The following is a 19,474-nucleotide window of genomic DNA, read 5'->3' on the forward strand; positions in this document are numbered from 1 at the left end:
AACCACGGCGCCACCAGGAAAGCCCCTCCTCACTTATTTTTAAACAGTACCATATTAATCTTTGTAAGCCAAACCACTTTTAGAGTAAGTCTTGGTACAATTAACAACCTGAATCCACAGAATAGATTATAGGAACCCAGAGAACCCCTAAAAAGATGCCTAGTCCTCCTTATTTTATTAGAAACAAAAGATGCTACTTGAGTTAATATTAGCACAGTTTTTACATAAGGACAAGAAATCAAGCGTGAAGGAAAGAACAATCATAACCAGTAGAACTTTATAGATCCTTAAATACATATTCTTAATTTCAAAACATCAGTTCTTTACAGCATGATACGTACAATACATTCTTGACTAACAGGGTGAACATGACTGAATATAACTATCTCTGCCTCACTAAGGAAATCAATCCCTTATGGCATGACATAATAAATTCTTGACTAACAGTCAGGGTGGACATGACTGAATATAACTATTCGTTCCCTATTAAGGAAATAAGTAATTACCTGACTTCAAGGGCTTTGATAGCTTCTAGCATTTGTAGAAACTCTGCTGCTTTCCATACATCGTTGGCTTCTTCTTCTCCTTGTATCATTAATTTTGCTGTATATGTGAACTCAATCAAATGACGAAAGGCCATTTTACTAACACCTGTAAAAAAAAAAAAAAGACATGCATTAAAATGTATTCACATTGATTCAAATCTTGTAACATTTAGTAAAGAAAAAAATAGAAGCCCAATGTTTGGAAAATGATTAGTATTTGTCACTTTGGAAGATAATTTCCTGGCAGAATTCTCATTTACAGTATAATAATTTTGTAGCCAAGTTCAGCACTAACTAGCAAACTACTTTAAGATCTTTCCCAAAGACTTCCTAAGGCTCTTACAGAACAGTAAAATCTATCACTCAAATACACGAATGGGCTATTACATCAGACATGCTATGTTACCTGCCAGGGAGCTCTGTGTCAACTCAGCTCCAAAATCATCAATAGCTTTCAAAAGCTTAGCAAATAAAGTTCAGTACCATTCTGCCTTTATTTCAAGGTCCTTCACATTATTTTTCTACTTACCACTATTTTTCCTTCCAAATTTTAAACTATATCAAACCTACACTATATACTGATCCTCAAACAAACCCTTCACTTTCTAAGAATTTCCTTCCCTTCCTTAACACCCTCCATCCTGAATGCTTTATCACCTTACCTCGACAAATCCTACCACCCTTGAAGGACCAATTTTAATGCCACATCTTTAATGAACCTCTTTAATAGTTCTCTCAGGCTGAACTCTGTACCTGGTCTTATATAGTTAAAATTCATGGACAACTCTTGACTGTAAGCTACTTTACGGAAATTTGCCTCTACACCCACCTCACAGTACCTAACACAATGCTTCCTAAAATGCAGGCACACAAAGTAGGTATAAATGGATAAAGGCCAAAGTCACTTTCAGAATTAAGCTTCCACAATTCCAAGCTTTCTTTGCAAGTTTGTTTAAATTTTGGCCCAAAATGATACTCTACTTCTTTGTGCTCTTCAATGCTATATAATATTGTTTCAGTGTGCTAATGCAAGGCTATGAAAAGCTATTGACAGGAACAAAGAGGAAACTTGTTTTTATAGATTTTTTTTTATGCTAAAAAAATGCCCAAGACCAAGCTGCACACAATATGCACAATTACAAATACAAAACAGGAATTTCCTGGTAGTCCAGTGGTTAGGACCCCACGCTTTCACTGCCAAGGGCGCTGGTTCAATCCCTGGTTGGGGAACTAAGATTCCACAGGCCGCCCTGGGTGGCCAAAAAAGAAAAAAAAATAGGAAAAGAAAAAATATTTTTATGTTCTTCCCATGTACTTTATACACCTGAATGTGGCCTTCAGGACAACAGTAAGAATACTGGTGGAATATCCACCATCTTCTATATGTGTTAGGAAAAAATATCGTTCAGGAAGCCAACTTTCAAGTTTCAGTTCAGTCTCTCCATGACTTGTGCAATCTGGGGCAAGTCAGAACCTCTGATCCTCAGAAAACTCATCTTCAAAATGCCTGAAAACAATCTGAATATTGAGAAGCACCATAAAATATAATGTAATATGACCAAGTTACATGCTACCAAATAAGCAAACTAAAAATGACTGGATTCATTAATGGCTAATTTATTGGGTCCCCTAATCTTTTTTCTCCTGGTTGTCTTATTTATTTATTTATTTAGTTTTTTGCGGTACATGGGCCTCTCACTGCTGTGGAGCACAGGCTCCGGATGCACAGGTTCAGTGGCCATGGCTCACGGGCCCGGCCGCTCCGCGGCATGTGGGATCTTCCCGGACCGGGGCACGAACCCATGTCCCCTGAATCGGCAGGCGGACTCTCAACCACTGCGCCACCAGGGAAGCCCCTCCTGGTTGTCTTTTAACCATGTTCTTTATTATATGAGAGTAGCCTGAGAAACAGACAACTAGATTTTGCTGGGTTTTTTTTTTAAGGTGTTTTGACCAAATATTTAAAAGTGCAACAGAAATCTTTCCTAAAAACAATGTGTAAATTTTTCCTGAAGCAGAATGAGATTTTGATTTTTAATCAAACACACATATGTATGCCTACTATACATATCAGACAGGACTCTAAACACTTTACAAATCATCAACTGACTTAATCCTCCTGACAACCCTATGAAGTACTATTATAATCCCCATTTTACAGATGAGGAAATTGAGGCACAGAGAAGTAACTTGCGAAAGTCACATAGTTATTAAGTGATAATACTAGAAGCAAACCCAGATGGCCTGACTCCAAAGTCCATGATGAAGATTTTTAAATACGATGATGGTAGGAAACATTCCTGCTTGGAAGCGTCTGAATACCCATGTCTCATTCACTACAAGACTGCAATCTTTTACTCCTATTTCCAAAGTCCCCCAAATCTCTTAAAACCAGAAGTTTTCCCATAAATTTGGCAGCAAAATTTGACCTGAACTGACATGAGGCTATTTATAATCTTTATCCCACTTAGAGTAAATATTAATAAGCTATGCTGCTTATTAATAATACACTGGATTATTATGTGCTTATAGGATATTGCCCCAGACCCCAATGGGAGTATTATGTAATACACACAGTGGATTACCATAGAAAATTCTAAAAATTAGTAATTTCAAGAACCAACTGGCCTCCAAGAACTTGTGGACTTAGTTCCCAATCTTGGTTAATCAGAATCACCTGTAGACTTAAGCATGGGTCCCTGATCTCCAGAATCAAAACTGGGATAGGGAACTCCTTTTTATAAGCACCCTGAGTGCTTCTTTTTTTAAATAAATTTATTTGTTTGTTTTATTTTGGGCTGCGCTGGGTCTTCATTGCTGCGCACAGGCTTTCTCTAATTGCGGCGGGCGGGGGCTACTCTCCGTGTACAGGCTTCTCATTGCGGTGGCTTCTCTTGTTGCAGAGCACAAGCTCTAGACGCACGGGCTCAGTAGTTGTGGCTCGCAGGCTCTAGAGCGCAGGCTCAGTAGTTGTAGCGCACAGGCTTAGTTGCTCTGCGGCATTGGGGATCTTCCCAGATCAGGGATCAATCCCTGTCCCCTGCATTGGCAGGCGGATTCTTAACCGCTGAGCCACCAGGGAAGCCCACCCTAAGTGCTTCTTATGTGGCCAGTCCAACACTGGTCCTAGGAATAAGCCACTGACTTAATTAGCTAACAGGAACCAAACTTACAACACCTGCCCAGGTAAGTGAAGGGTTGGTAGATGATGTACAGCTGCAAAAATATTTTATACTCTATTAGGACTAGTTTAGTAACTTTCAAATTTCAGTCCATTTTCTCAATTCCTTACTCCTTTCATAATATACAATTTTTCTAAGGAAGTATCTAAGAAAAATGTTAATATAAACACCTTGACCTGAGTCATTTTTTCCCCTTAGGAAGAGGCAAAAGTGGGGGGTGGGCATTCTGGAATTTCTCTAGTCTTACAGAATTCCTCAACTGGTGGAAAACTCCTACTCAAATAGGATGTATGAATATGTGCTTGGATGCTCTGTCCTTGATATTAGGGGCTAAGATTTTGGACGCGATGGTAGAGTTGCTGTTTGAGAGAAACTAGGTGCTTATGGATCTGTGGTTTCAGAAGTAAAGAATGGATTTGGAAAATTGGAGGCTCGGGTTAGGAGAAGGCTGTTGTGTTCTGAACAAGGGAGTGAATGTCTGCTGAAGATTTTATATGGTGTGAATCCAAGTCACAAAGGTGAGGTGGGATGCAACTGGCTTCAAGGACAACAATTTTGACTTAAATCAAAGGTGAACCTGCAGTCCTAATCAAAGATAACTTACTTCACCAGGGATCCAGAAAACAGGGAGGGAGCTGGCTCAGCTTGCATCTAATGACAGTTTATACTCATAGAGCATATTTCAATTTAAATTCTCTTTACATACATTTGCTTTTACAAAACCCTATAAGGCAGTGGTTCTCAACACTGGCTGCATACTGGACTTGTCTTAGGGCAGTGCTGCCCTAACTTTGCTGTACAAAGGAATCATCTGAGGATTCTGTTCTGATTCAGTAGGTCTAGGGTGGAGCCTGAGAGTCTACAGTTCTAACAAGCTCACAGGTGATGCCCACGCATTACTGATCCTCAGACCACACCTTGAATAACAAGGACCTAGAGAACTTTTAAATACAGATGCTTGGATCTCACCCCTCAAAGACCGATTTAATTGATCTGGAGAAAAAGCCTGGGTATTAGTACTTGCAAAAGCTCCCCTGGTGTTTCTAGTGAGCGGCTAAAGACAAGAACCATTCCTATTTTACAGATGGGAGTTCTAGTTCTAGCTAAGATGAAGAATGCATACGCCACCCTATCTTGTCCATTGATTATAACTAAAAATTCTGAAAAGAATACATAAAGCAAATATACAAGGACTCCGAAGAAAAAACAGAAGCAAAGAGACTGGGGAGAGAAATCAAAACTCAAAGAACAGCAGTAAGTTTCCTGGTTTTATATTTTTCCTCCCACATAACCCAGCTTGAGGACAGCCCAACTCCCGTAACTGGGTAGCAGGTGCAGACAGAAAAAGCTACAGGAGAAACTCTTTCCGGCTAGAGAACCAGCAAAGGGGATGGAGAGTGTGTGGGGGTGGGGAAAAATAGCTGGTTTTTATTTCTCTCTCAGCCCTCCCTCAAGACAAGCCCCAGTCTGACGCTGCACATCTATGGCTAGTTGCCACCAAGCAGGCAACTCAACCCTAAGAAAAAGTTCTCTCTGGCTGAGAACTAGGAAAGAGATTATCATCTGAAGAGCATGGAGAGAATTCTTGTTATTTTCTTCTCTCACCATGTTATTATCCAGGAAATGGATTCCACTGCAGAAAATGTACGACAGCACAGGGAAGCTAACCTCCTAGTTTTCCAGCCAGAGGACCAGGAAAGGGAGCTCAGGGGAGCTAAGTACAGAGGCCATCAGGAGGGAGCTGGAGAGAGGTCCTTTAAATCTGCGTATGCAGTCTTGAGCTCACCACCCAGCTGCATGTGTGCAAAAATGACGTGAGGCAGCACAGCAAAGGCTTTGAGAATTACACTGTGGTGTGGACTACCACCCAGGTCGGCACACCTGGGACCTGAACAGAACAACAAAGGTTTTGAAAACTAAATTGGAATTGGATCCACAGTCTACACAAGGCAGTCTGAACCTAATCAGGTTGATTGCTAAAACAAAACAAAATCAAAACAACAACAAAAACCAAAAGCATTCTCCAGATGATTCTAACAGCACACAGAGGGTCAAAACATAATATTCAAAATGCCCATGACAGGGACTTCCCTGGTGGTCCAGTGGTAAAGAATCCACCTTCCAATGCAGGGGATGCCGGTTCGATCCCTGGTTGGGGAACTGAGATCCCACATGCTGCGGGGCAACTAAGCCCACGTGCCACAAGCTACAGAGCCCATGTGCCACAACTAGACAGAGAAAAACCCACACGCCACAACTAGAGAGAAGCCCAAACACGCAACAAAGAAACCTTGCACCGTAACGAAAGATCCCGCATGCCTCAACAACCTGACACAGACCAAAAAAAAAAAAGGAAAAAAATAATGCCCATGACATAATCCAAAATTACTTGACATTTTCTGCAGATTAAAAGAGAAAAAAGGAAGCTAAGATGTCCAATGTTACACAACTGACAAACAGTAAAGCTGGGACTACAAGTCAGGTTTTCTAAATGCATGCCCAGGGCTTTCTCTACAGCCAGGTGACCTAGCCAGATAGTGCAGCAATTCCAAAGTTAAGGGCTTAAGAAGACATTGAGCCAAATTGATTCTTTAAACCTGAATCTGGCAAATAACAAAAACAGAAAGAATGTTTTTACATTTTTATTTCTTACTTTCTACAGTTTAAATACTGAAAGTTGTGTGTCCTGTACTATAATGGACAGAGCACATCAGAAGTACAAGAGATAATCCCAAGGTGATTAGTCTTTAGAAGAAAAGACCCTACTTCTCCAGGTAGGTCAGTACTCCACACTCCACCAGCAATGCATATTCTAGCCTGGGCCACTTATTTTTTGACTTAAGATTCTGCCCAGAAGTTGACTCATCTTTGAAATCCTCCTTCTCTCTAAAGTAAACTAAACCACTCATCCTCCCTCCTTAGTGACACCATTCTGCAACAAAATTCTCTGCAACATTTTTTGCACTCCTTAACTGTTGCTTATCCATGATTAAATTTGCAAGTTCTCTAAGGGCTGTCTTATTAATCAATTTCTCATTTCCTGGGTCTGGCATGGTATATTATAATAGGTATTAAATCTGATAAACAGCCCCAATCTATTAAGCTTTGACAGTGCACCAAACACTACGCCAGGCACTCTGCAGATGCCATTTCAATTAATCATTAGCACAACAGTACAAGCCTATTAACCCACTTTTCAGATGAAGAGGCAAATATGCAATTGAGATAAAGTAACCTGCCTGGGGTCTCAGTACCTCAGGTGAATAAATGCACAAAACTTTGGCTTGTAACAGAAACACCGTCTAGGCTGATGGATTCTCACTTTAGTAAGCTTTGAGGATTTCCATCATGCCTGTGCTCTGTCCATCACAGATAATCAAAGATAATCTATCTATGGATATCAGCCAGAATGCTAGGTAACCTGGAACTATCAAAATAAGAGAATACTCTTAACTCTACGTTTTCTTTACTCCCCTGGACACCAAATTTTTCCAAGGGAATACTGTTTCTAGGCAACCCATTCATAACAGAGAATATATACACACTGAGAGAGATACAAAACCCAAACTCAAGAACCCTGTATTTATGTAGGTAAGCTGACTTATTTCCCACAGTTTTGGATTGAGGGGTAGAGGGCTAGGTATTGTAGCAGCAGAATTAATAGAACAAACTGAATCCCCTGCTAGCTGGGCAACCTCAGACAAGTAACCTTTTAGAGCCTACTCCCTGATACGTAAATTGGAAGTAAAACCACTTACTTCAAAGCACTGCTGTGAACCTCAGAAAATGCACACAAACTACACAGCATAATACCTGGCACTTGGTGGGCTATTATTACAAAAAGTCAAACAAGTATAAAAATTTCTATTTTAAGACAGTATCTAGTAGATGACCCCCTTCCATCCTAGACTTTCTATAGCCACTAGAACTTCTTCTGAATGCTACTCCTTTTCCATATTATGACAGCCCATTTCACACTGTGCGTGTCATGCTGCTAATACAGAGGCCTGCAGCATCTGGACCAGTCTGAAACATAAGCCCACTAAATAAGATGGAAATTCACTTTTAATACATGTTTTCAAAAGACAGTGATCACTGGTATTAGCAATGAAAAAGACTCCTTTAAGAGACCAACCATTTAACGTAAGAGTTTTTCCTGGAAGATCATTTTACGAAGCACGTTACTAAAAGTAAGAATTCTCAGGTGTCAAAAGAACAATTTATCCAGTCACCGAATAGAAACCATTGATGCCTGTTTCCCATGGTATCTTGCTAAATTAACTGCCTAAAACTTCTTCATCAAATTATAATGCTTGCTAAATATTGTATTTAAAACAAGCATTTACCTTCTATCTCCACCAAAGGTTCCTGAGTAAACTCCTGAAAGAATTTGTAAAAGAACTTGCTGCAAGCAGCCAAAACAGCCTTGTGGGCCTTAAAATGGTGTCCTAGAGAAAAAACAAAATAAAATCATCATATTCACAAAAATCAAATATAAAACTATAAAACAAGTTAAGAAATTAAAGTAAAATAGGTCTTTTGTAATATAATTATAAAACTATATTCTGGACAGCTATCTTGACAAATTTAAATCTCAATTTGACATGAAGCAGGATCTTTACCTCAAGGGCCTTATTAAGTCAGCTTTATAAAGGCCACCTTACAACATTTCAGGAGGTACCACTTAAGTCAAAGGCATATCCTATTCAGTTGAAACTGCTAAATATAAACACAACCCAAAAGGTTATACGTCATTTGAAAAGAGAAGAAAAAGCCACAGAATAAGCACCAAGCTGGATGTGTTTGCTATGGAAAACATTTTAGTATGCCTAATATTTGGAAACTCAACCTACAGCAGACCAGCTGTAGGCTATAATAAAGTATAGCTTGCCTCAAGAAGTCTATTTTCACTAAACAGAAAAGATACCCAAGCTGGGTTTGCATCCATTATAATGACTACTCCTAAGACTGGTAAAGACCGCATTATATTTTGGGGGTTACCAAAGGGGGTACCAGTGCTGCAAAGGAATCTCTCACATTTTCCCTCCAAGACCATTTGGGAAACTAGAAAGAACACTTCCCAAATGACCCCTGTGAAAGACTGCTCAAAGCAGCTTAGCAGCAGAAGTCTACTAACCAAACATTTAGAGACATCCTCCCTATCCCCGCCACCTTGCACTCAAGTGTACAATGCGAACACTTGAAAAGGCTGCAAGAAGTTAAAATGCCATGATTATGTTGAAAGCGTGACTATCCTTCTGCAGCATGGTCTACGTGAAGGGACACTGATAAGTGTCCTCGGGTTCCAGAGCACACAGTCCGCAGACTTTCGATAGGGAGTCCACAGAAGGTGGATAAAAAAGGCGGATGGGGGAAGGGGAGAGAAGATCTGAAGCCACAAATTCGCTCCTCGGCCCACCACGCTACCCACCGTCGACAATCAGGGTGATGTCAGTAAACCGGTCCTGCTCTCGCTGTTCATTCAATCGGTCCAGGATCATTTTATGATGTTCAGGGAACTCCTGAAGGCATTCCATCGTCTCTTCGGCCTCCATGGCCATCGGGTTGTTCTACAAAAGAGGAGCATGATAATGTACACCCATGAGCTCGGGCTGAGGAACAAAACCCCTAAAGCATAAAACAACAAAAAACAAAACCCCAGCAACGCGAAAAGAAGGGGGGAGGGTGAGACAAGAGGAGAGGAAGGCGAGGGAAGAAAGAAAGGCGAGCCGGGCGGCCGCCGCGCGTTGGGGGCCGGAGCCGCGGCCGCGGGACTCCGAGCCTGACCTAATTGGAGTCGGGAGACGCGAGCTGGAGCGGGGTGGGCACAGCGCCGGAGGCTCCGGGCTCCGGGGCGCGCAAGTCCGGCAAGGGAGGAGACCCGACAGCCGCCGCGGCCCTCTAACGGCCCGCCAAGCCCTTCGGCCCGGCCCTGGCTCCCGCCGCCCCGGGACCCGGTCCGGCCCGCGGCCCACTACGACTCCCGGGTCGCCTCTCCCTCCCCCGCCCGCCCTCTTCTCCCCCGCCCAGACCGGGCCGGCACTCACTCAAGGAAGGAGGAGCGGCCCGGGCCTGCGCGTCACTTACGTCGACGTGCCGCGTCAACGCGTTGGGGTCCGGCTGACGCGGACGCCGACTGAGCGCAGACGAGGGAGTGGGCGGGCCACGCCCCCACCCGCCCTCCTCTAGTGGCGGGGCGGAGCTAGCTGAGGGGATTTGGCGCTCGAGAAGGGCAGGCCGCCCGCGCTGGGAGGAGGAAGTCGAGCTGTGGTGGGGTTGGGCCGGTTGCGGGCCTGCCTTTGTCTGGGTGGGGCTCCACCTTCCACCCACCCGCGCCAGACTCCAGGTGTGAGCACTTCCGACCCGGACCTTAGAATAAATTCGCAGCCAGGTTCAGGTGTACCTTTATACCGCTGCCCCCCCCCCCCGCCCCCTTTCCTCCCAAAGCCTAGGTCGGGACGCCTTACCTAGCTCACGATCCTTCCTCTCTCCTTTCCGTCCCGAAAGCCTTACCTTCTCTACTCTCCCCTCTCGGGGCGTAACTCGCCCCACACTTTTCCCTAACCCTGAACAGCGCCTCGCCCGCCATTTCCTCGCGAGTGCCCGGGCGCTCCCTCTGCTTGGGTCCGGCCGGCGCACGTGGGCTCGCTCCGAGACCCGAACGGCCGCGGCGCGGGCGGCGGCGGCCACGGGCGCGAGCACGTTCCGGCCGCCTAGGATCTTCCTCCCGGGTGCCCGCCCTCTCCGTGCTCGGCGGGCAGCACGTGTTTGCTGGGTTTAGGACCTGTAGCTGCAAGATTATTTACGCATGGTGCTATTACTGCAGCTCTCCATTCCCCAACCCCCGCGCTTAGAATGGCCAGTGACCCATAATCAGCCTCACGTGACTGGGTCATTCATTCATTCCTCTGAAATTGGCTTTGTGAGAATGAGATAGTCAAGACTTACTTATTCTATTCTCTCAAAAGAAACATTAGGATTAGGGAATTTTTTTTTACATCTTTATTGGAGTATAATTGCTTTACAATGGTGTGTTAGTTTCTGCTTTATAACAAAGTGAATCAGTTATACATATACATATGTTCCCATATCTCTTCCCTCTTGCGTCTCCCTCCCTCCCACCCTCCCTATCCCACCCCTCCAGGCAGTCACAAAGCACCGAGCCAATATCCCTGTGCCATGCGGCTGCTTCCCACTAGCTATCTACCTTACGTTTGTTAGTGTGTATATGTCCATGACTCTCTCTCGCCCTGTCACAGCTCACCCTTCCCCCTCCCCATAACCTCAAGTCCGCTCTCTAGGAGGTCTGCATCCTTATTCCTGCTTTACCCCTAGGTTCTTCATGACATTTTTTTTTTCTTAAATTCCATATATATGTGTTAGCATACGGTATTTGTCTTTTTCTTTCTGACTTACTTCACTCTGTATGACAGACTCTAGGTCTATCCACCTCATTACAAATAGCTGAATTTCGTTTCTTTTTATGGCTGAGTAATATTCCATTGTATATATGTGCCACATCTTCTTTATCCATTCATCCGATGATGGGCACTTAGGTTGTTTCCATCTCCGGGCTATTGTAAATAGAGCTGCAATGAACATTTTGGTACATGACTCTTTTTGAATTTTGGTTTTCTCAGGGTATATGCCCAGTAGTGGGATTGCTGGGTCATATGGTAGTTCTATTTGTAGTTTTTTAAGGAACCTCCATACTGTTCTCCATAGTGGCTGAACCAATTCACATTCCCACCAACAGTGCAAGAGTGTTCCCTTTTCTCCACACCCTCTCCAGCATTTATTGTTTCTAGATTTTTTGATGATGGCCATTCTGACTGGTGTGAGATGATATCTCATTGTAGTTTTGATTTGCATTTCTCTAATGATTAATGATGTTGAGCATTCTTTCATGTGTTTGTTGGCAGTCTGTATATCTTCTTTGGAGAAATGTCTATTTAGGTCTTCTGCCCATTTTTGGATTGGGTTGTTTGTTTTCTTGTTATTGAGTTGCATGAGCTGCTTGTAAATTTTGGAGATTAATCCTTTGTCGGTTGCTTCATTTGCAAATATTTTCTCCCATTTTGAGGGTTGTCTTTTGGTCTTGTTTATGGTTTCCTTTGCTGTGCAAAAGCTTTGAAGTTTCATTAGGTCCCATTTGTTTATTTTTGTTTTTATTTCCATTACTCTAGGAGGTGGGTCAGAAAGGATCTTGCTGTGATTTATGTCATAGAGTGTTCTGCCTATGTTTTCCTCTAAGAGTTTGATAGTTTCTGGCCTTACATTTAGGTCTTTAATCCATTTTGAGCTTATTTTTGTGTATGGTGTTAGGGAGTGATCTAATCTCATACTTTTACATGTACCTGTCCAGTTTTCCCAGCACGACTTATTGAAGAGGCTGTCCTTTCTCCACTGTACATTACTGCCACCTTTATCAAAGATAAGGTGTCCATATGTGCATGGGTTTATCTCTGGGCTTTCTATCCTGTTCCATTGATCTATCTTTCTGTTTTTGTGCCAGTACCATACCATCTTGATAACTGTAGCTTTGTAGTATAGTCTGAAGTCAGGGAGCCTGATTCCTCCAGTTCCTTCTTTCGTTCTCAAGATTGCTTTGGCTATTCGGGGTCTTTTGTGTTTCCATACAAATTGCAAAATTTTTTGTTCTAGTTCTGTGAAAAATGCCAGTGGTAGTTTGATAGGGATTGCATTGAATCTATAGATTGCTTTGGGTAGTAGAGTCATTTTCACAATGTTGATTCTTCCAATCCAAGAACATGGTATATCTCTCCATCTATTTGTATCATCTTTAATTTCTTTCATCAGTGTCTTATAATTTTCTGCTTACAGGTCTTTTGTCTCCTTAGGTAGGTTTATTCCTAGATATTTTATTCTTTTTGTTGCAATGGTAAATGGGAGTGTTTTCTTGATTTCACTTTCAGATTTTTCATCATTAGTATATAGGAATGCCAGAGATTTCTGTGCATTAATTTTGTATCCTGCCACTTTACCAAATTCATTGATTAGCTCTAGTAGATTTCTGGTAGCATCTTTAGGGTTCTCTATGTATGGGATCATGTCATCTGCAAACAGTGACAGCTTTACTTCTTCTTTTCTGATTTGGATTCCTTTTATTTCCTTTTCTTCTCTGATTGCTGTGGCTAAAACTTCCAAAACTATGTTGAATAATAGTGGTGAGAGTGGGCACCCTTGTCTTGTTCCTGATCTTAGTGGAAATGCTTTCAGTTTTTCACCATTGAGGACGATATTGGCTGTGGGTTTGTCATATATGGCCTTTATTATGTTGAGGAAAGTTCCCTCTATGCCTACTTTCTGCAGGGTTTTTTATCATAAATGGGTGTTGAATTTTGTCGAAAGCTTCCTCTGCATCTATTGAGATGATCATATGGTTTTTCTCCTTCAATTTGTTAATATGGTGTATCACGTTGACTGATTTACATATATTGACGAATACTTGCATTCCTGGAATAAACCCCACTTGATCATGGTGTATGATCCGTTTAATGTGCTGTTGGCTTCTGTTTGCTAGTATTTTGTTGAGGATTTTTGCATCTATGTTCATCAGTGATATTGGCCTGTAGTTTTCTTTCTTTGTGACATCCTTGTCTGGTTTTGGTATCAGGGTGATGGTGGTCTTGTAGAATGAGTTTGGGAGTGTTCCTCCCTCTGCTATAGTTTGGAAGAGTTTGAGAAGGATAGGTGTTAGCTCTTCTCTAAATGTTTGATAGAATTCGCCTGTGAAGCCATCTGGTCCTGGGCTTTTGTTTGTTGGAAGATTTTTAATCACAGTTGCAATTTCAGTGCTTGTGATTGGCCTGTTCATATTTTCTGTTTCTTCCTGATTCAGTCTTGGCAGGTTGTGCATTTCTAAGAATTTGTCCATTTCTTCCAGGTTGTCCATTTTATTGGCATAGAGTTGCTTGTAGTAATCTCTCATGATCTTTTGTATTTCTGCAGTGTCAGCTGTTACTTCTCCTTTTTCGTTTCTAATTCTATTGATTTGAGTCTTCTCCCTTTTTTCTTGATGAGTCTGGCTAATGGTTTATCAATTTTGTTTCTCTTCTCAAAGAACCAGCTTTTAGTTTTATTGATCTTTGCTATCGTTTGCTTCATTTCTTTTTCATTTATTTCTGATCTGATTTTTATGATTTCTTTCCTTCTGCTAACTTTGGGGTTTTTTTGTTCTTCTTTCTCTAATTGCTTTATGTGCAAGGTTAGGTTGTTTATTCAAGATGTTCTCTGTTTCTTAAGGTAGGATTGTATTGCTATAAACTTCCCTCTTAGAACTGCTTTTGCTGCATCCCATAGATTTTGGGTCGTCATGTCTCCATTGTCATTTGTTTCTAGGTATGTTTTGATTTCCTCTTTGATTTCTTCAGTGATCACTTCGTTATTAAGTAGTGTATTGTTTAGCCTCCATGTGTTTGTATTTTTTACAGATGTTTTCCTGTAATTGATATCTAGTCTAATAGCGTTGTGCTCAGAAAATATACTTGATACAATTTCAATTTTCTTAAATTTACCAAGGCTTGATTTGTGACCCAAGATATGATCTATCCTGGAGAATGTTCCATGAGCACTTGAGAAAAATGTGTATTCTGCTGTTTTTGGATGGAATGTCCTATAAATATCAATTAAGTCTATCTTGTTTAGTGTATCATTTAAAGCTTGTGTTTCCTTATTTAGTTTCATTTTGGATGATGTGTCCATTGGTGAAAGTGGGGTGTTAAAGTCCCCTACTATGAATGTGTTACTGTCGATTTTCCCTTTTATGGCTGTTAGTATTAGCCTTCTGTATTGAGGTGCTCCTATGTTGGGTGCATAAATATTTACAATTGTTATATCTTCTTCTTGGATCAGTCCCTTGATCATTATGTAGTGTCCTTCTTTGTCTCTTCTAATAGTCTTTATTTTAAAGTCTATTTTGTCTGATATGAGAATTGCTACTCCAGCTTTCTTTTGGTTTCCATTTACATGAAATATCTTTTTCCATCCCCTTACTTTCAGTCTGTATGTGTCTCTAGGTCTGAAGTGGGTCTCTTGTAGACAGCAAATATATGGGTCTTGTTTTTGTATCCATTCAGCCAATCTGTGTCTTTTGGTGGGAGCATTTAGTCCATTTACATTTAAGGTAATTATCGATATGTATATTCCTATTCCCATTTTCTTAATTGTTTTGGGTTCGTTATTGTAGGTCTTTTCCTTCTCTTGTGTTTCTTGCTTAGAGAAGTTCCTTTAGCAGTTGTTGTAAAGCTGGTTTGGTGGTGCTGAACTCTCTCAGCTTTTACTTGTCTGTAAAGGTTTTAATTTCTCCATCAAATCTGAATGAGATCCTTGCTGGGTGGAGTAATCTTGGTTGCAGGTTTTTCTCCTTCATCACTTTAAATATGTCCTGCCAGTCCCTTCTGGCTTGCAGAGTTTCTGCTGAAAGATCAGCGGTTAACCTTATGGGGATTCCCTTGTGTGTTATTTGTTGTTTTTCCCTTGCTGCTTTTAATGTTTTCTTTGTACTTAATTTTTGACAGTTTGATTAATATGTGTCTTGGCGTATTTCTCCTTGGATTAATCCTGTATGGGACTCTCTGTGCTTCCTGGACTTGATTAACTATTTCCTTTTCCATATTAGGGAAGTTTTCAACTATAATCTCTTCAAATATTTTCTCAGTCCCTTTCTTTTTCTCTTCTTCTTCTGGAACCTCTATAATTTGAATGTTGGTGTGTTTGATGTTGTCCCAGAGGTCCCTGAGACTGTCCTCAGTTCTTTTCATTCTTTTTTCTTTATTCTGCTCTGCAGTAGTTATTTCCACTATTTTATCTTCCAGGTCACTTAGCCGTTCTTCTGCCTCAGTTATTCTGCTATTGATCCCTTCTAGAGTATTTTTAATTTCATTTATTGTGTTGTTCATCATTGTTTGTTTCATCTTTAGTTCTTCTAGGTCCTTGTTAAATGTTTCTTGCATTTTCTCTATTTCCAAGATTTTGGATCATATTTACTATCATTATTCTGAATTCTCTTTCAGGTAGACTGCCTATTTCCTCTTCATTTGTTAGGTCTGGTGGGTTTTTATCTTGCTCCTTCAACTGCTGTGTGTTTTTCTGTCTTCTCATTTTGCTTATCTTACTGTGTTTGGGGTCTCCTTTTTGCAGGCCGCAGGTTCGTACTTCCCGTTGTTTTTGGTGTCTGTCCCCAGTGGCTAAGTTTGGTTCAGTGGGTTGTGTAGGCTTCCTGGTGGAGGGGACTAGTGCCTGTGTTCTGGTGGATGAGGCTGGATCTTATCTTTCTGGTGGGCAGGTCCACGTCTGGTGGTGTGTTTTGGGGTGTCTGTGGCCTTATTATGATTTTAGGCAGCCTCTCTGCTAATGGGTGATGTTGTGTTCCTGTCTTGCTAGTTGTTTGGCATAGGATGTCCAGCACTGTAGCTTGCTGGTCGTTGAGTGAAGCTGGGTGCTGGTGTTGAGATGGAGATCTCTGAGAGATTTTCGCCGTTTGATATTATGTGGAGCTGGGAGGTCTCTTGTGGACTAGTGTCCTGAAGTTGGCTCTCCCACCTCAGAGGCACAGCAGTGACTCCTGGCTGCAGCGCCAAGAGCCTTTCATCCACATGGCTCAGAATAAAAGGGAGAAAAAGTAGAAAGAAAGAATCAATAGAAGAAAGAAAGAAAGAAAGAAAGAAAGAAAGAAAGAAAGAAAGAAAGAAAGAAAGAAAAGAAAGAAAAGAAAGAAGGGAAGGAGGGAGGGAGGGAGGAAGGAAAAAAGAAAATAAAGTAAAATAAAATAAGATAAAATATAATAAAGTTATTAATATAAAAAATAATTATTAAGAAAAAAATTTAAAAAAAAAACGGACGGATAGAACCCTAGGACCAATGGTGGAAGCAAAGCTATACAAACAAAATCTCACACAGAAGCATACACATACACACTCACAAAAAGAGGAAAAGGGGAAAAAAATCACAAATTTTGCTCTCAAAGTCCACCTCCTTAATTTGGGATGATTTGTTCTCTATTCAGGTATTCCACAGATGCAGGGTACATCAAGTTGATTGTGGAGCTTTAATCCACTGCTTCTGAGGCTGCTGGGAGAGATTTCCCTTTCTCTTCTTTGTTCGCACAGCTCCCAGGGGCTCAGCTTTGGATTTGGCCCCGCCTCTGCGTATAGGTCCCTGGAGGGCGTCTGTTCTTCCCTCAGACAGGAAGGGGTTAAAGGAGCCGCTGATTCGGGGACTGTGGCTCACTCAGGACGAGCCTGCGGCAGCAGAGGCCAGCATGACATTGCACCAGCCTGAGGCACGCCATGCGTTCCCCCGGGGGAGTTGTCCCTGAATCCAGGGACCCTGGCAGTGGCGGGCTGCACAGGCTCCCCGGAAGCGGGGTGTGGATAGTGACCTGTGCTCGCACACAGGCTTCTTGGTGGCGGCAGCAGCAGCCTTAGCGTCTCATGTCCCTCTCTGGGGTCCGCGCTGTTAGCCGCGGCTCGTGCCCGTCTCTGGAGCTCCTTTAAGCAGCGGTCTTAATCCCCTCTCCTCGCGCGCCAGGAAACAAAGAGGGAAGAAGTCTCCTGCCTCTTCGGCAGGTCCAGACTTTTCCCCGGACTCCCTCTTGGCTAGCCGTGGCGCACTAACCCCCTGCAGGCTGTGTTCACTCCGCCAACCCCAGTCCTCTCCCTGCGCTCCAACCTGAAGCCTGAGCCTCAGCTCCCAGCCCCGCCCACCCCGGCGGGTGAGCAGACAAGCCTCTCAGGCTGGTGAGTGCTGGTCGGCACCGATCCTCTGTGCGGGAATCTCTCCGCTTTGCCCTCCGCACCCTGTTGCTGTGCTCTCCTCTGCGGCTTCGAATCTCCCCCCTCTGCCACCCGCAGTCTCCGCCCGCGAAGGGGCTTCCTAGTGTGTGGAAACTTTTCCTCCTTCACAGCTCCCTCCCACTGGTGCAGGTCCCGTCCCTATCCTTTTGTCTCTGTTTATTCTTTTTTCTTTTGCCCTACCCAGGTACGTGGGGGGGGGTGGTTCTTGCCTTTTGGGAGGTCTGAGGTTTTCTGCCAGCATTCAGTAGGTGTTCTGTAGGAGTTGTTCCACGTGTAGATGTATTTCTGGTCTATCTGTGGGGAGGAAGGTGATCTCCGCGTCTTACTCTTCCGCCATCTTCCCGGAATCCCAGGATTAGGGATTAGGGAAGGATTTAAATAGCTGTCTGCAAGAGTAAATGTAATCATTATTTCAACCGACATTTATTGAGAGCCAGCGTTGCGCTAGGCGCTGTTTAAGGGACTGGGAATTCCGATGGTGAACAAGGCCTATGTGGTTTCTGCCTTCCCAATCTTAGTATGATGGAGTAAATAGACATTCTGAACAGTGAATTGACTCGGTGCTGACTGCTGAGTGTTATAAGATGTGAAGAACAGGACAATCTGGAAGTCAAGGAAAACTAGTGACCTATAAGAAGCAATATGAAGTCTGAGTGTTCTTAGCCAAGAACCTGCAGAGACACCAAGATTATAGCATTCTGAGAACTGAAGGAATGTTGCTGGGCAGACCCACAGGGGCCTTGGAAACAGTGTTAAAGATGTTAGATTTTCTTATCACAAAGGAAAGTCTTGGAGGTTGAACAGGATAGTGACATAGTAAATTTTACTTTTTAAAGAGAATTCTACGGATAATAGATTAAATGGGACAAAATAGAAGTAGAGACCAGTTGGGAGGCTGTTAGTAATCTAGATGAAACCATGGTGGCGAATGGGATTAGAAAAGTGATAGAGGGAATTGCCTGGTGGTCCAGTGGTTAGGACTCTGTGCTTCCGCTGCAGGGGTTCAGTCCCTGGTCCAGGGAACTAAGATCCTACAAGCCGTGTGGTGCAGTCAAAAAAAAAAAAAAAAAAGGCAACTATATATGGATCCGTATAGAGCATGGAGGAGAGAGTCAACCTTAGAGATTTGGAAAAATTTAGCATAAAGTGGATATTGAAGCCATGGAAATAGATGAGATTGTTTTAGGAGAATCTGCAGGGATGAGAGACTAGCAGCTTGTAGGTTAAATTGGACTGCTGGTGGTTTAATATTATCATTATTATTCACAGAGTGTTTTTAAGACTAAGAAATTGCACCTAGAAATAGGCATTTTAGAAATTCCAGTCTAGATGGCTACTTGCCTATAAAATAACAATTGGATTAAGCCAAATAGAGATTGCCATCTCTAAATGGGATTTGAACTATCTAGTTCACCATAGCCCCCATCACTTTTTAGTGTCTTACACCCAGTACATATCATTCATTTTTACTTGCCTTTTTCTGAAAGCATTTGAATTTGGACTCTCTTGGCCTTACAGGGTCAGAATGGAAGAAGGTGTAGAACTTTATCCCTGAGAAGTATCAACGTTTATGGGTTTAGTAGGAAAAAAAGAACCTGAAAGGACAGTATGGCAGCTGGAGAAAGGAGGAAAACCAGAGGAGTATGACTTCAAGGAGGTCAATGTTTCAAAAGACAGGGTATGATCAGCAGTGCGAAATGCTCCAAAGTGCTCAAGTTAAATAAGGATTAGGAATGTTCCATGGGGGGTGGGGGAGTCTAGGAATAAATAAGTAGGTTAAGGAATAATTAGGAAAATAAGTTGAGTTGACAATGACAGAACTCTCATTAAAAAATAAGGGAGGAAAGAAAGGAGTACTTGTAGAGGGTGATAGGTCAAGCCAGTTTTAGTTTTTGTGTTTTGGTATGGGAGAGACTTAAACAACTTAAAT

General features: G+C 42.4%; 1 protein-coding gene across 3 annotated transcripts in view; it reads right to left on the minus strand.

The window, feature by feature from the left end:
• ZNF131 (zinc finger protein 131) overlaps positions 1 to 10,396 on the minus strand; it is a 32,962-nt gene extending 22,566 nt beyond the window's left edge. For 2 of the 3 annotated variants that reach the window (XM_060009526.1, XM_060009523.1), the window contains exons 1-4: positions 9,515 to 9,681; positions 9,159 to 9,297; positions 8,074 to 8,175; positions 507 to 651 (exon numbers count right to left, since the gene is read on the minus strand). In XM_060009526.1, the coding sequence (XP_059865509.1) occupies positions 507 to 651; positions 8,074 to 8,175; positions 9,159 to 9,288 (377 nt within the window). In that variant the 5' untranslated portion in view covers positions 9,289 to 9,297; positions 9,515 to 9,681. Of the gene's footprint in view, positions 1 to 506; positions 652 to 8,073; positions 8,176 to 9,158; positions 9,298 to 9,514; positions 9,682 to 10,194 lie in introns of those variants that run through there. The other variant, XM_060009524.1, reaches the window with a different exon arrangement.
• Positions 10,397 to 19,474: the final 9,078 nt, after the last annotated feature.

The sequence above is a fragment of the Delphinus delphis genome, chromosome 3 (assembly GCF_949987515.2).
Source record: "Delphinus delphis chromosome 3, mDelDel1.2, whole genome shotgun sequence".
Taxonomy (NCBI): domain Eukaryota; kingdom Metazoa; phylum Chordata; class Mammalia; order Artiodactyla; family Delphinidae; genus Delphinus; species Delphinus delphis.